This window comes from Maylandia zebra, linkage group LG11 (assembly GCF_041146795.1).
Source record: "Maylandia zebra isolate NMK-2024a linkage group LG11, Mzebra_GT3a, whole genome shotgun sequence".
Taxonomy (NCBI): Eukaryota; Metazoa; Chordata; class Actinopteri; order Cichliformes; family Cichlidae; genus Maylandia; species Maylandia zebra.
Window position 1 is genome coordinate 29,949,364 of NC_135177.1, and position 16,715 is coordinate 29,966,078.

General features: G+C 37.6%; 2 protein-coding genes and 1 non-coding gene across 3 annotated transcripts; 1 reads left to right on the forward strand and 2 right to left on the reverse strand.

Moving 5' to 3' along the window:
• Positions 1 to 573: 573 nt before the first annotated feature.
• On the reverse strand, positions 574 to 655 carry trnas-aga (transfer RNA serine (anticodon AGA)). Its single transcript has one exon. It is a non-coding gene; the product is annotated as a tRNA-Ser (tRNA).
• Positions 656 to 3,668: 3,013 nt separating this feature from the next.
• cd83 (CD83 molecule) lies at positions 3,669 to 7,827 on the reverse strand. Its single transcript, XM_004551089.4, has 5 exons — positions 7,694 to 7,827; positions 7,394 to 7,530; positions 6,376 to 6,604; positions 5,651 to 5,754; positions 3,669 to 5,432 (listed from the first exon to the last, which is right to left on the reverse strand). Exons 1-5 carry the CDS (start codon positions 7,737 to 7,739, stop codon positions 5,271 to 5,273), a joined length of 678 nt encoding a protein of 225 aa, XP_004551146.2. The 5' UTR covers positions 7,740 to 7,827; the 3' UTR covers positions 3,669 to 5,270.
• Positions 7,788 to 15,263, forward strand: LOC143421111 (uncharacterized). Its single transcript, XM_076890169.1, has 5 exons — positions 7,788 to 7,926; positions 9,036 to 9,163; positions 9,519 to 9,638; positions 10,960 to 11,056; positions 11,834 to 15,263. The coding sequence occupies exons 1-5, from the start codon at positions 7,899 to 7,901 to the stop codon at positions 11,890 to 11,892; spliced, it is 432 nt and encodes a 143-aa protein (XP_076746284.1). The 5' UTR covers positions 7,788 to 7,898; the 3' UTR covers positions 11,893 to 15,263.
• The last annotated feature ends 1,452 nt before the right edge of the window (positions 15,264 to 16,715 follow it).

Below are 16,715 nucleotides of genomic sequence, written 5' to 3' on the forward strand. Positions count from 1 at the left end.
AATACTCAAGATAGCAGTGAGACCCCCAAAAAACCCCATACAGGAACACACACTTTGTCTAACCTTTTTTCAGGTTAAAGTATACTGATATCTTACAGGTAACTATCAAATAATTACATTTGACAACATGGGCGCGCAACTTCTATTATATATTGGGATGTTTATTTATAATGGGATATTTATAAATAGAGCTATTTGTATTTATTAGAGCTATTTGTATTTTTCTTGCTGTGTTTTATTTCATTTAGTTGTACAGCACTTTGGTCATCTGTGTTGTTTTTAAATGTTTATAAATCTCAGTCATGATTTTGTTCTGTTTTGTAACTCTTTAATATATTGTGATGTTTCATTAAGTTTAATTAGAACGCTTATTTTATTAATACATTTATTTTGAAAATGTGACAGGATGTACTGTTAGTTGTTCTTTCGTTGCTTATAACATTAGAACAACCGTTTTTAAACTAATGTAGGCTAATTTGTCAACAATAAAATAGTCCCGTCCTTTGAAAACCCGAGAATGTAGAATTGCAAATTGCATTTTAAAAATAAATAAATAAATAAGCCAAAAAGATTCGTTGTCGGCAGGATTCGAACCTGCGCGGGGAGACCCCAATGGATTTCTAGTCCATCGCCTTAACCACTCGGCCACGACAACCGGATGGAGCAGTACCTTCAAATTGCACGTTTTTAACAGGCCAAGTTAGTCTTATACGAACGACAGAATGAGTTCCTTTGGTTCATAGCGTAGTTCTACTGAACTGTACTGTACAAAGTACAAGTACAGTTCCGCAGAACTACGCTATAGGAACAGGTGTATTTGTAGATATCAGTGGTGTACTCTGTATTTACAACAGTATTTGCAACCGATTTCCCTACTTCCCTTAGTTGAACAGCTCTACACACCCACATGCTGTAGTCTCACATTACAGTAGTTACTGCAGTTTAATTTGAAACCGGTGTTCCTTAGAATGTGAAAATATCCAACATATATTGTGCATCGAGCTGTAAAAAGGCGCGAGGTCTGAGTTTTACAAGAAGTGCTGCTTTGAAAAAGTCCCAACCACTCAAACACGGTGAAGTGTGAAGACGGCGGAAGAAACTTGGTTAACCTCGTAGTTGAGTTATTTAGGGTCAAGGAACAAGTCTGACTTCCTGCTCATTCAACATTAAAGAAAACCCAAGTCGTATTCCCGTATTATGAGTTCAGGTGCCTTCCCATCAGGTGCAACACTTTTCCGCGAAATTTCCTGAAATCAATTAAGACTTTAGGGAGTTCCACAGTTTTATGAAAACAAATATTATACTAAAATAGAATACTACTCTCCCTGAACACTCACAGAGCTTGATACAATACTCTTCAGGTTGAGGGATTGCCCTGCTTCCATTATGACACATAAAATATATTTAGAAGCTTAGCATTCATCCAGCGGCAACTTAATTCCATAATATACAGTGAATTGTATGTATTCATCTATATAAAGCTTCCTTAACCATTGTGTCAGCCCTCCCTTCACTTCAGATGCAGCCATTTATCTATCTATCCACTTTTTAAATGCTTATCCGGTTCACATGAGCCTGTTCCAGCTAACACTTGGCATTTTCCCAGGACAAGCTGACAGAGGTGGTTCACCTCCAATTCAATTCAATTTTATTTATATAGCGCCAAATCACAACAAAAGTCGCCTCAAGGCGCTTCATAGATACAGAGAAAAACCCAACAATCATATGACCCCCTATGAGCAAGCACTTTGGCGACAGTGGGAAGGAAAAACTCCCTTTTAACAGGAAGAAACCTCCGACAGAACCAGGCTCAGGGAGGGGCAGCCATCTGCTGCGACCGGTTGGTGTGAGAGAAGGAAGACACGATAAAAGACATGCTGAAGAGAGACAGAGGTTAATAACAGATATGATTCAATGCAGAGAGGTCTATTAATACATAGTGAGTGAGAAAGGTGACTGGAAAGGACTGGACTCCAGCATCGTCCTGTTGAGAGGAAGCAGTGCCATGCTGCCCAGCTCTTCACTTCATTTATTAGCGTCTTCTGCTCCTCTGTCATGCAGCGTCCCACAGGGCTCAATTTTAGGGCCACTGCTCTTTTCACTGTATCTACTGCCTCTGGGTTCTATCCGTAGAAGGCATGGGATATCATTTCATTGTTATGCCGATGACTGCCAAATTTATTTGCCACTAAAACACAAGGATGGCATCACCATAAAACCTCTCTTGACATGTCTAATGACATTAAAGCTTGGTTGGCTCTAAACTTTTTAAATTTTAATGAAAAGAAAACAGAAGTGTTGGTGTTTGGACCCAGTGGTCCCTGTGAGTCCTCCTCTGTTGTTTTAGGATCCCTGGAAGTCTATTTTAAATCTGTTGTTACTGACCTTGGTTTTAAGTTGGACAGTGATTTTAAATTGGACAACCAAATCGGAGCAGTGGTGAAGTCCAGTTTTTATCATTTAAGGCGACTGGCAAGAGTAAAATCTTTTCTTTCGAGGCAGCACCTTGAAACAGTGATCCATGCTTTTATTTCTTCCCGCCTGGACTACTATAACTCACTTAATGTGGGGGTCAGTCAGTCATTGCTCTCACGTCTGCAGCTGGTTCAAAATGCGGCTGCACGACTCCTAACAGGAACTCGAAAAAGAGAGCATATAACCCCCGTGCTAGCCTCTCTGCACTGGCTGCCTGTGTCTTTTAGAGGTAATTTTAAAATTCTTATGTTTGTTTTTAAATGCCTTGCCCCACCTTACCTCTCTGAGCTTCTTCATCCCCACATACTCTGTCGGTCTCTCAGGTCAGCTGACCAGCTGCTCCTGGAGGTACTGAGATCCAGGAGGAAGCTCAGAGGGGACAGGGCCTTCTCTATTGTGGCTCCAAAATTATGGAATAATTTGCCCATGCATGTTAGAGAGGCCCCTTCACTGTCCACTTTTAAATCACATCTTAAAACCCACTTTTATTCCTTGGCTTTTAACCTCAGTGAGACTTAGTTTCTCTTTTAATTGAAGTAGTTATTTAATGAATGATTTCACTCTTCTTTTATTTGTTTTTTATTTATATCTCATGTAATTTTATTTTACAGTTCCAATGTACAGCACTTTGTGTCAGCTGTGGTTGTTTTAAAGTGCTTTATAAATAAAGTTGATGATGATGATGATGTAACTTGTCTAACTACACTTTCAAGTTAGGAAGGTTTGTCAGGTGCCCAAGATGCAGTTTAACAGCTGTCATCTTAGAAGTGTTAGTGTAATAACTCATAGATTAGCTTTTCTAACTACTCCTATTATCACCTAGTTCAGTTTGTAGTAAATTTACTGGCACTGACTGGTAGAGTGGTTTTCTACTCTGAGAACACTTTTACACTACAAACTCCATACACCAATCCCAAACCAAGCATGTTGCCCAACAACACTTTAGCACGGAGACTCAAGGAACTGGAGATCGAACAACTGATCCCACAAGTTATTAATGACCTCTTATATTTTATGTCAGAGTTTGGAAAGCAACAAGGAATGCCCAGAGTCTGTCCAGGAGAGGTAGAAGCTTCTGAGTAATTTCTGACTTCCAAAGTCGGTTTCTGCACCATCAGACATAAATTGTTAGACACTAATGTGCTGCACTTTAGTTGATGAACAGACCCCAAAAAGCTGCAGAGACACAGATCCAAACTCAAAAATGTATTTATTTAATATACAGGCAGTATTTGGGAGATCACTGGTACTGCAGATGTGTCCATATAGTGTTTTTTTTATGCATTTTTAAACTATCAACAACACACATTAGGAGAAGCACATACACATAAGAAATACCAATGTATTTCTTATGTGTATCATTGAATCAAAAAAGTATCCATGAATCATTAATTGAGATACAGAAAATAAAGCAATAATTTTCTCATGTTACGCTGACTGAATGCAGAATATCAGTGTTCCCATTTCTGTCTCCTTTTGTTTTCAGTATAAGAAAGTATATATATATATATATATATATATATATATATATATATATATATATATATATATATATATATATATATATATATTCTTTTTCTGTTGAAGATTTAGGCAATATACATGTTGCTGTGGAGCAGCAACAAAAGAACTTTTATGTCTGTTACCAAACACGTTGGAACGAACAGGCGAAGACCTAAATGCGGACATAAAAAATAAGAAGTGGACCGATAAAAATAAATCCAGACTACACTGACCCGCTCTTAGGACTTTCCCCAAAACAAATGTCACGCTAAATGCAAATAGATCACGGGTGTTCCTATATGTCATCATGTTTCACTTCTTCTTTAGAAGGTCACTTTGTTTTTTAACATTTCAAGTGACAAAAGTCTCCTTTTTTTGGTGTTGTTGTTCTTGAAGGTCATTTACAGATGTGGTACTTCCTGAGAATAATTCTCTGAACATAATTTTTTTTCAAGTTACAACATTAATAAGTCAATAATATAGATTTAATCCAGAAAATCACTTATATAACAATAGCTTATTAAAAGGTCTGCTTTAAAGAAAGAAAACAAGAAAATATGAGAACATAAAACAATTAACAGAATCCAGAATGGTAGTTTCTGTCATGGCTCAATTAAAGCAGGTAGTTTAAAGTAATTTTCAGTGTGGACACTTTAAACTTGTAGGAATGCATCCATCCTCTGTGTAAACATTAGAATTCTTGACAAACACATAAAAGTACAGATCCTCTTACTACGGTGGGACATTTCAGTCTCATGAATAACATCAGTGCCTTTTACTCCTGATACTCACACATCTTCCACTACATGACTACATGTGCACAAACAACGCAAGGGTGAACCTTCTTGGCTCCATCCTGCATAGTCACTGTTTGCCTGACTTGACAGTACAGTTTTTATATGTTTGTGTTTGTCTGCCTGCAGAAAAACGTCATTTTCTTAATAAAACTTTTAGCTATGGGGCGCAATTAAAGTAATATCACCTGAAAAATTCAGGTTTTTACAAAATAAATGTGAATCTTTGACTGACTGCTCATGCAAACTCACTGTCTTTCTGTCTTAACCAGTGGCTCTTTTACCCACAGACTGACCAACCGACGTCTGATTACTGGACCTGCTCTTTGAACCAGGTCACCAGTTTCTCCAGCATCTTGGCATCTGTGGAGATCCAGCTCTATATCTGACTTTTCTGATGATTTTTGAAAGGTTGTCGCATAATCTTCCGATTTCCATCAGTTTCCACATGTCAGGGCAGAGTGTACTTATTCTATTGGCCAACGTTAGTCCTCATCTTTACACACAGAGTATAGTTTTTGTGGATGGTTTTGGACCCAAAGTGTAGATCAACTTCAAGTCTTTTGGTTCCACTGGTTTGTTCAGGAAAAAATCTTCTTTTGTTATTTGTTCTTGCTGTTGTTGTTTGTTTCTTTCTCTCAATCCATTCGTCAAACAAACCTGTGGTGGAGATATGGGAAATACATTTAGATTAAGAATGACCAGCATATGCATATTGTTTGAGTATGTTTAAAGATGATCATTACAATCTTTTGGTAGTACAACAAAATGATTATTAGGTAAGTTGGGTTCTAAGTGGATGCACATAATAGAAATCTCTTGTGGAAAATCTGTTTAAATATTAGTGTGTTTATATATAATTATCCTCCATTACTTACGTAGCTTATGAAAGACAGCAGAAGTGCTATCATTATCACTACGGAGGCGAAAAGAATCAAGTAATCATCTCTCTCCAGACTTTCTGTGGGAGCAGCTGGACAATCTGAAAATGAAAACACAAATTAAAGTTACTCAAGTTTGAACTCACTTGAACTGTACCACACTGTGCTAGCTCAGGTTGTGAACCTAGTCAGGCTATTCTGCGGGAAACTCCTGTGTGGCTGGATTTTGTACATTTTTCAAACTTTCATATCAGAAAACTCGAGGTGCACTTTGCTGTAGATATCTAAGGAAACATCCCCTCTTGTTTGGTATCCCAATAAATCTGCTCAGACTTTACCAATGAGTTTTTCTTTGTCTTTCTTTGCTAAAATATAGAACATGGTAAAAGCTGAACATCAGCATTAGCCACCGTAAAAGCCTTTAAAAGCTTTTCCAAAATAAGCTTCTTCTGAACCAGCTTTTGATGGAAATCTAATGCTCTTGATGTTTTCCAAATCATGTGCTTGACAGATGATTCCCACACTCTATGCCTTGGGCCAAAGAGTGATAGTTTTGTAAAGCTGATGCTCAAAATATAACAGTTGATTCAAGTTTGGAAGTTCTCCCTGAGTCAAATTTCAGTCACGGATGCCTCAGGGAACTTGGGAAAGTTTGGGAAACCTGTATGTTGAATTTGCATGAGCACCTAAAGAACCCAGAGACAACTGGGACAAACGTTTACCTGCCAGCACCAGGTGAACGTAGCCGTCCTGGTTTTGCTCTCCCACAGGTGCTGCCAGGTGACACATGTACACGCCGGCGTCACTGCACGTTGTGTCGGCCAGGAGGATGTCGTGGGTCTCGTTGACCAGTGCCACATCTCTCTCCACGCCATTGTACCATCTCGTCGTACCATCTGGGAGGTCTCTGGTCAAAAGGCCATTACGAGCAGACGATGGGCTCTCTGAAACCTGAAAAAGCATCAGTCCAGTGTTAGAGTCATGTGCCTGATGAATGACCAAACAGGATCTGAGACTAGACAGCCAAACCAAACACGCCTGATGTCAGTGTCATTATCACTTCTGTTAATGGAAAAAAATGCCACTACTATAAATAGCACTTCTTCTTTTTAACTTTTAACCCATTAACCACAGTTACTGCACACCCCATATTTGAGTTGAACCTTGTAGTTTTAAGCAAAAGCCTAAATATTTAACCAGTTCATAAAAACAAGGATTAAAATAATCACCAGACATGTTTATACTGCCATTCTGACCTTTATACACCACGGCTGAGCAGTGTCTTGTGACCAGCAATAATCTTTATGACAGTATAAGAAATAAATGAATAAACCTTTACTGTTACTTTCACTGCTGCTTTTTACTTTACCCCTACTACTTTTAACATTACTGAAATAGAAGAAAAAGTACATTTTGAGTCGCAGGTAATTCTACTTTAACATTCCTAATTAGACTTTATAGACTAAAGAATTAAGTTGTAAGTACGGCTGCTCTTGTTATTACTGCAGCATACTCATAATGTTACCCAGTTGTAGTGCTGTACTTTGTGTTTTCATTGTTATAACCTTTTCATTATGTGATTGACTACAAATATTTTGACTTTCGAAAGAAACGAAAGTGATATTACTTTGCAGTAATCTGCCAAGGAGAGCCTGACATGTTTTTTTCTTCTTAAATGTGCAGCATGACAATAAAAATAAATTGTATTTGTATTTATTTGGTTATTTAATTTATTTTTACCTTGTACCATCTCACTGCAAGGTACTGGACTCCGGGCTTGAATTTCGCTTTGCACGGAAGGATAGAGTCTTCACCCGAAAGGACCACGACTTCTGGTGTGTCCTCCTTGACAGCTGCACCCACAGCGAGGCACACGCCTGAGGAATACAAGAATAAGATGTTTCTCAGTACACGTATTTATTTTTCTTTCAATACATATAAACATGCAGCTCTTGGTTACAAACTATACCATACAGCTATTCGAATGTACAAACTCTAATAATATAACGTTCGACTAAAGTAAACTGAAAAGACACTCACCCTGCGAGAAGAGCAGAAGACAGCCAAGGAAATCTGCAGATATCATCTTGTTGACTGAATGTTTAGAAATCGAGAGTGAGGAGAACTGTGCCCTCAGCCTTAAATGGGGTTGTAGTGAGAAGGAAGTGGGGAAGGGAAGGGGCGGGGCGGATGAGCGCGAGGTCTCATTCAACTGCTACTCTCACTTAGTGTAAAGCTAAAAACAATGAACGCTGTTCTTATCGTCCTGCTATGTAAGTATATTAGAAATGGTCTTGTAATGCATTTTACTGTACGTTTAAGCCAACCCAAGCTCTCAGTACGTTGCGGTGAGGTACCGGTATGTAATATCATTTTTTTAATAAAGCGACTTTTTATTCAGATGATTTTGCAACATCGGCATAACAACAACTTCGATTTCGATTAGCATAACCAAGTAAACAACATCCTATGTCTCCAAATCTTATGTTTCGCTTCACCGGAGAAAAAGTAGAGAAAGTTTGTGAAAGTCATTTTAGCATCAGCAGACTTAAAGACCCTATAGATCGAACACACGTTTGTCTTTCGTGTAAAATGGCAGCGATAAATCAATCGATGGGAGTTTGAATCGAGTTTTGTATTATTTTCTGAGAGTTGGCAAAATTGAAGTGTTTTTTGTTCATAACTTATGGTTTGAAATGTTTTGTAGTGTAAATACTGCATGAAGAAATAGCACAACACTTGCCCTGAAAGCTTATTCAACGTTATGCATTACCGTTTATATGCCTTGTTTGCGAGAATAGCCCGTTAGGCTATAGCTGACACGTATTTTTGTAATTGTATTCTGCAAGAAAGTTCTTACCATTTTGAATACGTAATGTTGTTTTTTTAATCATCTGATTAATTTTTCGGTCACTGCAACGAAAGCGCAAGCATCCAGGGATTCCCCTTCCTTTCCCCTGAGGTGCTTTCCAGTGCGTATGGCGAAATAAAGAGTATGTCATTGAAGTAGGAAATTCCCATCTTTGAGTCACGTAATTTCTTTTTACTACCACTATTACACGTGGAAGTATCAGAAACAAAACAAGAGACACGTCCCATATAACAGGTTGTTCTTTGATGTGCGCTGGATTTTATGTCGTGTACATGCGAAGCTAATGTTTTTATTTGTGCTTTGGGGTTCATTACTATTGTCAGAATGTTTAAATAAAAATAAAGATACAAACATATTGTATATCCTAGAGATTAATAATGGGTGAAATGGAGAGAGATTAACAATCACTGTCCAGGTCTTTGATTAATGATAAGAAGATGAAACCAAAACCGGTGAATCACAGAAGTGTTCATAGTCTAATGCATTTCTTTTCTTCTTCTTTTTATTAAGTTGCTGCTGTGGGGTCGGCCATAAGCAGCTCAGAGGTGATGCAGAAAAACATTCCTTACTCCTGCTGCCAAAGTAAAGCACTGGAGTTTGACCAAAACTGTGAGAACACCTGGAGTGTTAATGGCAAGGTATAAATATTCCTGTAAGTTCACACAAAAATCTGTGTTACAAAAATCTAATAAAGTGTCAACTCCTGGTTCTGTTCTTTCACACATCAGCTGAAGTCGGCTAGTAATTAAAAAGGCATGGTTAGAGATACTTCAATTGTTGAAAGCAGTTTTTCAACTATGACAAGAATGTACAGTCAACAAGCTTATTTCAGAGGATCAATGAGTCCAATATAAAAGAAATAAGAACTCTTTTGAACATTAAGCCATGTAAAGCCACTTTAGAGCCCAAGAATACAATTCTAAAGCGAGCAACTGGTATAAAACCCCCAAAACAACCTACTAACTCTGCTTTTGGGTTTGTTCCTTTCTGCAGACCTTTGCCCACTCCAAACGTGTGAAAAAAAGCTGTGTACATCCATGCCAGAAAATTGAAGGTGGAACAATTGTCATGGATGAATGCGTGGATCTAAATGTTACCACAGTTTGTCATATGGTACGTTATCCACTCGCCTCTGTCAGTGCGCCCCAGGGTGGCTGTGGCTACACTGTAGCTTGCCATCACCAGTGTGTGAATGTGTGTGTGAATGGGTGGATGACTGGATATGTAAGGCGCTTTGGGGTCCTTAGGGACTAGTAAAAAGCGCTATATAAATACAGGCCATTTACCATTTACCATATTTGTTTTAACTTAGGCCCTTTCTAGAGGGAAAAACATTATGTAAAGTCATGTATGATGCAGTTAAAACCCCTAAAAAGGGGTTTGTTTGAAAGCATGGTTTCTTGGAGTCATTTCTAACTAAGTACAGACTCCATAAGTCAATTCAGACAACTGTACATAATTACAAGTTATTGGGATGTATCATGACTTTGCCAAGGTCTGGAAGAATACCCAAACAGTCATGCTCAAATAGGAGGAAATTGATTAAGATGTTCAAGGTTCTTTCTTGGTGCCAACCAAGAGAAGTGTGTGCTCCAAAATTAGCACCTTCAGGCTCAACTAAAACTTGTATCTGTCTACATGGACAACCAAAATGACTTCTGCCTTCACTTTGTGGGTGTACAAGAACCACTGGCAGCAAAGCAGTACCATGAAAACATGATGCTACCACCATCATGCTTTACAGTTGTTACAGAGCTCTTAGGTTTGGAAGCCTCACCTTTACCTCTACAAGCATACCTTTTGTCACTGTGGCCATCATCTGACCATAAATCTTTAAGGAAATGAACTGAGGAGGGAGCCTAATAGTACATCTTTCACCATTTTGCATTATTGTGATTGCAGCCATTCCTTAGCTCTCTATGACTGGTGCTTATGGCCACTGAGAAGTAGTCATGGCAGTTTACATATTAACAATCATGAAACTCTGGTTTGGCCATTATGCAAATGTACTGTTAGGGAAAACTGCAGTTAGATGAGACTTAGATGAGAAACATCTCTCAGGTCTCTTCTGAAAACACTATGTCCAGATAAACAGATTGCTGATGGCTACCAACAGCATCTGCTTGAGGTGCCATTTGAGAGATGTTTAGAGATGTTTAAACAAATTTTAGTGGGGCTGTATGTATAACTTTGACCCTGTAATGATTAGAGGAAAGCAACGCTGAGAGGAGATACATATCCAGTGCTGGTCCCATGCACAGGTACATGGGAGCATAGGAGGTGAATCTGGTGTCAAATCTGTGCCAGATATAAATATATAGATCTCTGTGCTGTGGTGACCCAAAGGCATGGCAGTCAAAAGTATCCATTTAAAGTCATGTCAACACAATAAAGAAAGAACTCTTCAGGTTTATTTTCACTTTATCTGTTACAGCGCTCTGGTATTGTTAAAGAGGAGTGCATCCACTACCAGAGCCAGCCCTGCTCCCAGACTGTTCCTAAGGATTTTAATGGGTCGTGTAGGCATCAGAGTAAGTCTTGTTTTATACAATGACAGACAAATTTTTGACTGTGTTTTTAAACTCCATTTTTGAGATACATAAACATAGACCTAGATTCCACTCTCCAAACAATGTTTAAGCTTATTTTTATTTCTCTCTTCAAGAAGATGATACAATTTTGAATTGGTGTAGTCAAAGTAGGCCATGATTTTTTTCAGTGAACAAAAACAGGATTAAAAAAAACCACTCCCGTGCATGACATGAATCACAGTCTCACAGTCTTCTGAGTGACAGTAAAATTATTTGTTTTCTGCAATGTTTTGATGTTATTGATGTTAAAACACAAGCAATATCAAAACATCAGCAGCTGTTGAAGATGTTGAACAGCACATGTTCAATACAGGACTAAAGTAGATGGTCTAGTAGAATGAGGCAGTCTTAAAATACTCTTTAAACTCTCCATCATGTGTCTAACATGACACATATTTACATAGGAGTGCAATGCTACTAACCAGACACGAATGTCCCAGGTAACAATCTTGTTATAAGGGTGGAAATGTTCCCGTTTGCTTGCAAACAGTGCTCAGCTTATTAGCACACAGTACAAGTCATTTAATCAAATCAATGGAGAATCCAAAACTTTGTGTTATGGCATCTATTCAGTAAGCTGAAAAATATTTAATTCCACAATAGAGACAAAGGATGCACACATTAAAACTAGTGAATGCTATATTAGCACCTATCTGAATAGTGGTTTATTATAAGCATGAAAATCTAACCTGCTAACCAATTTTCTTTCTGCTGCAGGCACCGTTGGATTGGCACTACTGACAGCCGGATGGATTGTGAAGCAGATGATCTCCTGAGTCGTCTGCTTTTGCCAGAAAGAAAAGATGCTTTTAATATCAGGGGTGGAAGGTATTTCTGCTAAGGGAACAGCTATGCTTTTGCTTCCTGTCAGCTTGAATCAGTTTGCACTGTCTCGCCATGCAGTGCCGTGCAGACAGTGTTTACCATGAAGGCAATTTTATACTTTCATACTTTATACAGCTATAAGCTCAAAAATATTATATTTACACTTCTTCTTACAGCACTGAAACACTTTATCATTCTTCAGGCACATCGGTTTCCATCCTTTACTGTTAAATGACAAAATGAAAGTGATTTAGAGAGCATTGGAATATATCCTACAACCTAAAAACCTCACTTTTTTTTTTTTTTTTGAGTCGTGTTTCTCTCAGGGGTGTATTTACCAAGAAAGACCCTTTTAAAAATTTCATGGATTTCTTCCACAAGCCAAAATAATAATGATCACCAGTCAATTTTTTCGCTTTTGTCTCCTTGCCCCTTTTGGTAAGATTTTTAAGTTTAGTGTTAAATGATGACAAAATATTTAAAAAGTGTAACATTTTCCTTATTAATGAGACAATTTGCTGCTACCATTTATTTATTGACACTGAATGTGTATGGACATGACCTGCTGCTATTTAAATGACAAATTTATTGATGAAGATAAACATTCAATTTATTTGAAACACACTAAACTACAGTACAGAGGTGTACTTAGCTGCTACACTTGGTAAATACAACTCCCAGAGTTCACTGAACAAAGCTGCTCACAGAAACCTTTCAGAAATTGTGACTAGTGTATTATGAAGGGAAGAAGGTTTCTGTTGTGTCATAGGACTGGAAGAGGTTTAAAAAATGTGTACATGCCAATTTGATGTTTACAAACCAGTGATGGTAAAAATCCAGGTACTAATTTTAACAAACTGAAAGTATAAACAGGTCCCACTTGTCACTTTACTGTTATAATCTCAGGAAACAAAAATACAGTGAAGTGCTGACAAATTTATTATTTATTTATTTAAAAGAATACCCTGAATGCACTTGAAAGAAGGTCAGAGATTGTCGAAGCAGAAAAGAGCATCTTATGTTTGTTTGGTTTACTTGAATTGCACCAGCGACCTCAAAGCTGTATTTTACTACTGTAGGACTAAACCAAGCACAGAACACAGCTTGTTTTAGTGTTTCATACATTTTCAAGCATTTCTAAACAAACTGCTCAAAACTAACTAAACTAATCTAAACTGGTCAAAACAATTACCACTGACACTATCCAAAGTAACAAAGCAAATATTCAGGTAATATCTGTTTTGAAACCACTTACTGACATTAACTGAGCTGCTAATAAATAAGCTACTTTCTTTAAACCATTTCATTTTTGAATAAATATGCTCCATATAAACATTTCAAGTTATGACAAAATAAGCTATTTAAACTATGTGATTGGTGCCTTGGGAAACTGAGATTAGGCGTTTTTAAAAACTTTTATTTTTAATTTCATAATGGGAAATTGACATTTCTTTTTTTACAAAAAAATATCTGCTGCTTTTATTCATTTTAAGTGGCTAACAATAAGGTATTTACAGCTTTTTTGACAGGCTAAAGTAAACTCTTTTTAGCTGAGATTTAATAAAGAATCAGTCAATATTCAAGACAATACTCATAGATTATAGAATTTTATTTATGTTGTGATCCATTCTTATTCTGCAAAATGCCAAAATTATGTGTGGCTCATCTTATTAAAAGATGACATAAATACAGTTATGTGGCACATAGTTAAATAGCTGAAGGACAACACCAGCAGTGGAAGGAGTAACATTCCCTAAACACACAGTTCTCATGTACAGCTCTTCCTCCAGAACTCTTAGTGCAATGGCAGCTATGAATGTTTACAATATGTATTTGAATAGTAACTGTAACAGTTTTACTACATTTAAATGACAGCTACAACTAGTAAAGCAGAATCAAAGCCATTCTCTGTATAGATGGAGTGGAAATGAGATAAACTGCCAGTATTTCTTTACCAATGTTTTCCACTCCATTTCTCTCCTCCCTACAATAACTGTTTCGCCCAAATGTGGCCCATATCTGCAGTTTTCTCTACAGGCACTTTGGCCTTGACTAATGGTACTGTACTGGTACTGGTGGAGTAAGTTTAATACCAGGCTACATCTGACCCAACACTAGCTGTGACCAACGTTAGGACCACTCTGTGCCTTTTATCCATGTTTGGCAGATGCACCATTTGCCATAAAATAGCCAGATTAAACCCAGATGTGTCTTCTTTCTGGAATACATAATTTTCTTTTGTTTTTTTTATTGACCTCTCATGTGTTTTACAAATATTCGACACTTCCACTCCAACTAGGGAAACTATTTTACATTTTATTACCAACTTAAAGTGTAAAGTATTAAAAAATAAAATATTAACAGTGTTTTCATTTGGACCAGATGAATATGTAATAAATTGTCCTACACATCTGCTACATTATATATAAGGCATTAACTTTAAACTCTTTCTGCCCATTAAAAAATGCATTAAAAAAATGTGAAAAAACACACAAACTTTAGATTTTCTCTAATTTTTTTTATCATCAAGACAGTCCATGTACTTTCAATACAACGTGTTTTAATTGTGATTTTTTTAATCAGTTTCTTAATCATATCATTAGCTTTTGATTAAATAAAATAAAATCAATACATTTGTTTTAATTAACAAACAATTATGCTCTTTTTTGCTTCCCAATTATCTCTTATCTTTTGAAAATGATTATTTCATTAAAATTGGGCATTAAGTTAATAATAGAAACATTCCAATAAAAGCACTAAAAAGCTGTCCCACTGAAATACAAAAAGGACATATCAAACGTAACAGCTGAGTATTTAAAAACTATGCAGCCAATTAAGTGGTGCTTTTGTTTGTTTGTTGTGTGTGTTTGTGTGTCTGTGTGTGAGAGAGAGATATGGGGTGGGGGACTTTTAGTATTATTGTTTTTATTAGAGACTTCATTAGAGACTGGAAAAAAATGTGAAATAATCAAAAACAAAAAACAAAAACTGAGCCAAATAGAATTACCGGTAATAAAAAAAAAAAAAAGAAAAATTGCTGTGTTTGAAAATCCTACTGCCGAATAGGTGTTTATTTATTTGTTTGTTTGTTTGTTTGTTTTAACCACACTGTTGTAATATGATCTATTGAAGCACCAAACATTAGAATGTAAAATTCCATATTTTTACAGTCATGTGTCATTTCATGCAGTAGGGTGTAGGGTACTTATGTGCTTTCCTTCTTGTGTTGCTGCTATCATATGTTAATCAATGCATCAGTGCTGTCCATGCTGGTAGTATAATATTATTGCACAGCTATGAAATAAAACAAAACAAAACACAATTATCGTGTGTGCTGAGTGCTTTCTTAATGAAGAGGTAACAGATGTAGTTTTATACAAAAAGTCCATGTCACTGATAATCATAGTTTTTAAGTTGGGTTTTTGTTGTGCACAAAATTGTCCTGTACTACTCATTCTGCCATTTTATTTTGTTGAAATGTTAGTTTGAAACTATAACATTGCTTAGGTCACACAGCGGACATGTCTCAGCCTCCACCACTCTCAGCACTGGAGCCCCCCAGGGGTGTGTTCTGAGCCCCCTGCTGTACTCTTTGTACACATATGACTGTGTGGCCACTACCAGCTCCACCACCATCATCAAGTTTGCTGACGACACCGTCGTGGTGGGCCTGATCTCTGATAACAACGAGACGGCCTACCTGAAGGAGATTAGGAATCTGGAGAACTGGTGCCAGAGGAACAACCTCCTTCTAAACGTCAGTAAGACAAAGGAGCTGATAGTGGACTTCAGCACTAAGCAGGAGAGGAACTACCAGACCCCCGTCATCAACGAGTGCCCAGTGGAGAGAGTGGACAGCTTCAAATACCTCGGAGTTCACATCACGCAGGACTTGTCATGGTCCTGTCACATCAACACCGTGGTGAAAAAGGCCCGACAGCGTCTCTACCACCTCAGACGCTTGAGAGACTTCCAACTGCCCTCCAAGGTGCTCAGGAACTTTTACTCGTGCACCATAGAGAGCATCCTGGCGGGAAACATCTTAACCTGGTTCGGGAACAGCACCATGCAGGACAGACGAGCTCTACAGAGGGTTGTGCGGTCAGCTGAGCGCACCATCCGCTCCGAGCTCCCTGACCTGCACTCAATCTACAGCAGGCGGTGCCGGACCAAGGCCAGGAAGATCGTGAAGGACCTCAGCCATCCCAACATCAGACTGTTCTCTCTGTTGAGGTCAGGAAAGCGATTCCGCTCCCTGAAGACCAACACAGAGAGACTGAGGAGGAGCTTCTTCCCGCAGGCGATACGGTCTCTCAATCACACCACCACACAGTACTGACCCACACATATGGTTCTTACACACACACTGGACATTCTGGACTTTGTTTTTGCACACATTGTTTTTTTGCACAACACTGGTCACTATATTCTTCATTTCCGGTTAATACTTGTACAGCTGCTGTTATTGTGTATATATTTATTTAGATTTAGATTTCTTCATACATTCTTATATAGTTCTATATTGTGTATTTTGTTGTACAGTTATTTTATTTTCAACTTTAATTTATATATTTTATCTTATTCCTTCCCAGTTAAATTTACCCTTCATTCTAATTTGTGTTGTACAGTTATTTCATTTTTAACCTTAATTTATATTTTATTCCTTCCTAGTTAAATTTACCCTTTTTAATTTTTCATATTTATTTCCTATCTTATTCATAGCCTTTTCCTTTTTTGTTTTCTTTAGGTCACGAGCAGTTGTCCAAGCATTTCA

Excerpts from the sequence above, each read along its gene's own strand:
- cd83 (XM_004551089.4), bottom strand. The coding sequence starts at position 7,739 with ATGATATCTGCAGATTTCCTTGGCTGTCTTCTGCTCTTCTCGCAGG. Across the intron at positions 6,605-7,393 it reads TTGCAGTGAGATGGTACAAG|GTTTCAGAGAGCCCATCGTC; the intron begins GTAAAAATAAAT and ends ATGCTTTTTCAG. Across the intron at positions 5,433-5,650 it reads TGCTGTCTTTCATAAGCTAC|GTTTGTTTGACGAATGGATT; the intron begins GTAAGTAATGGA and ends TCTCCACCACAG.
- LOC143421111 (XM_076890169.1), top strand. The coding sequence starts at position 7,899 with ATGAACGCTGTTCTTATCGTCCTGCTAT. Across the intron at positions 9,164-9,518 it reads CCTGGAGTGTTAATGGCAAG|ACCTTTGCCCACTCCAAACG; the intron begins GTATAAATATTC and ends TCCTTTCTGCAG. Across the intron at positions 9,639-10,959 it reads TTACCACAGTTTGTCATATG|CGCTCTGGTATTGTTAAAGA; the intron begins GTACGTTATCCA and ends TATCTGTTACAG.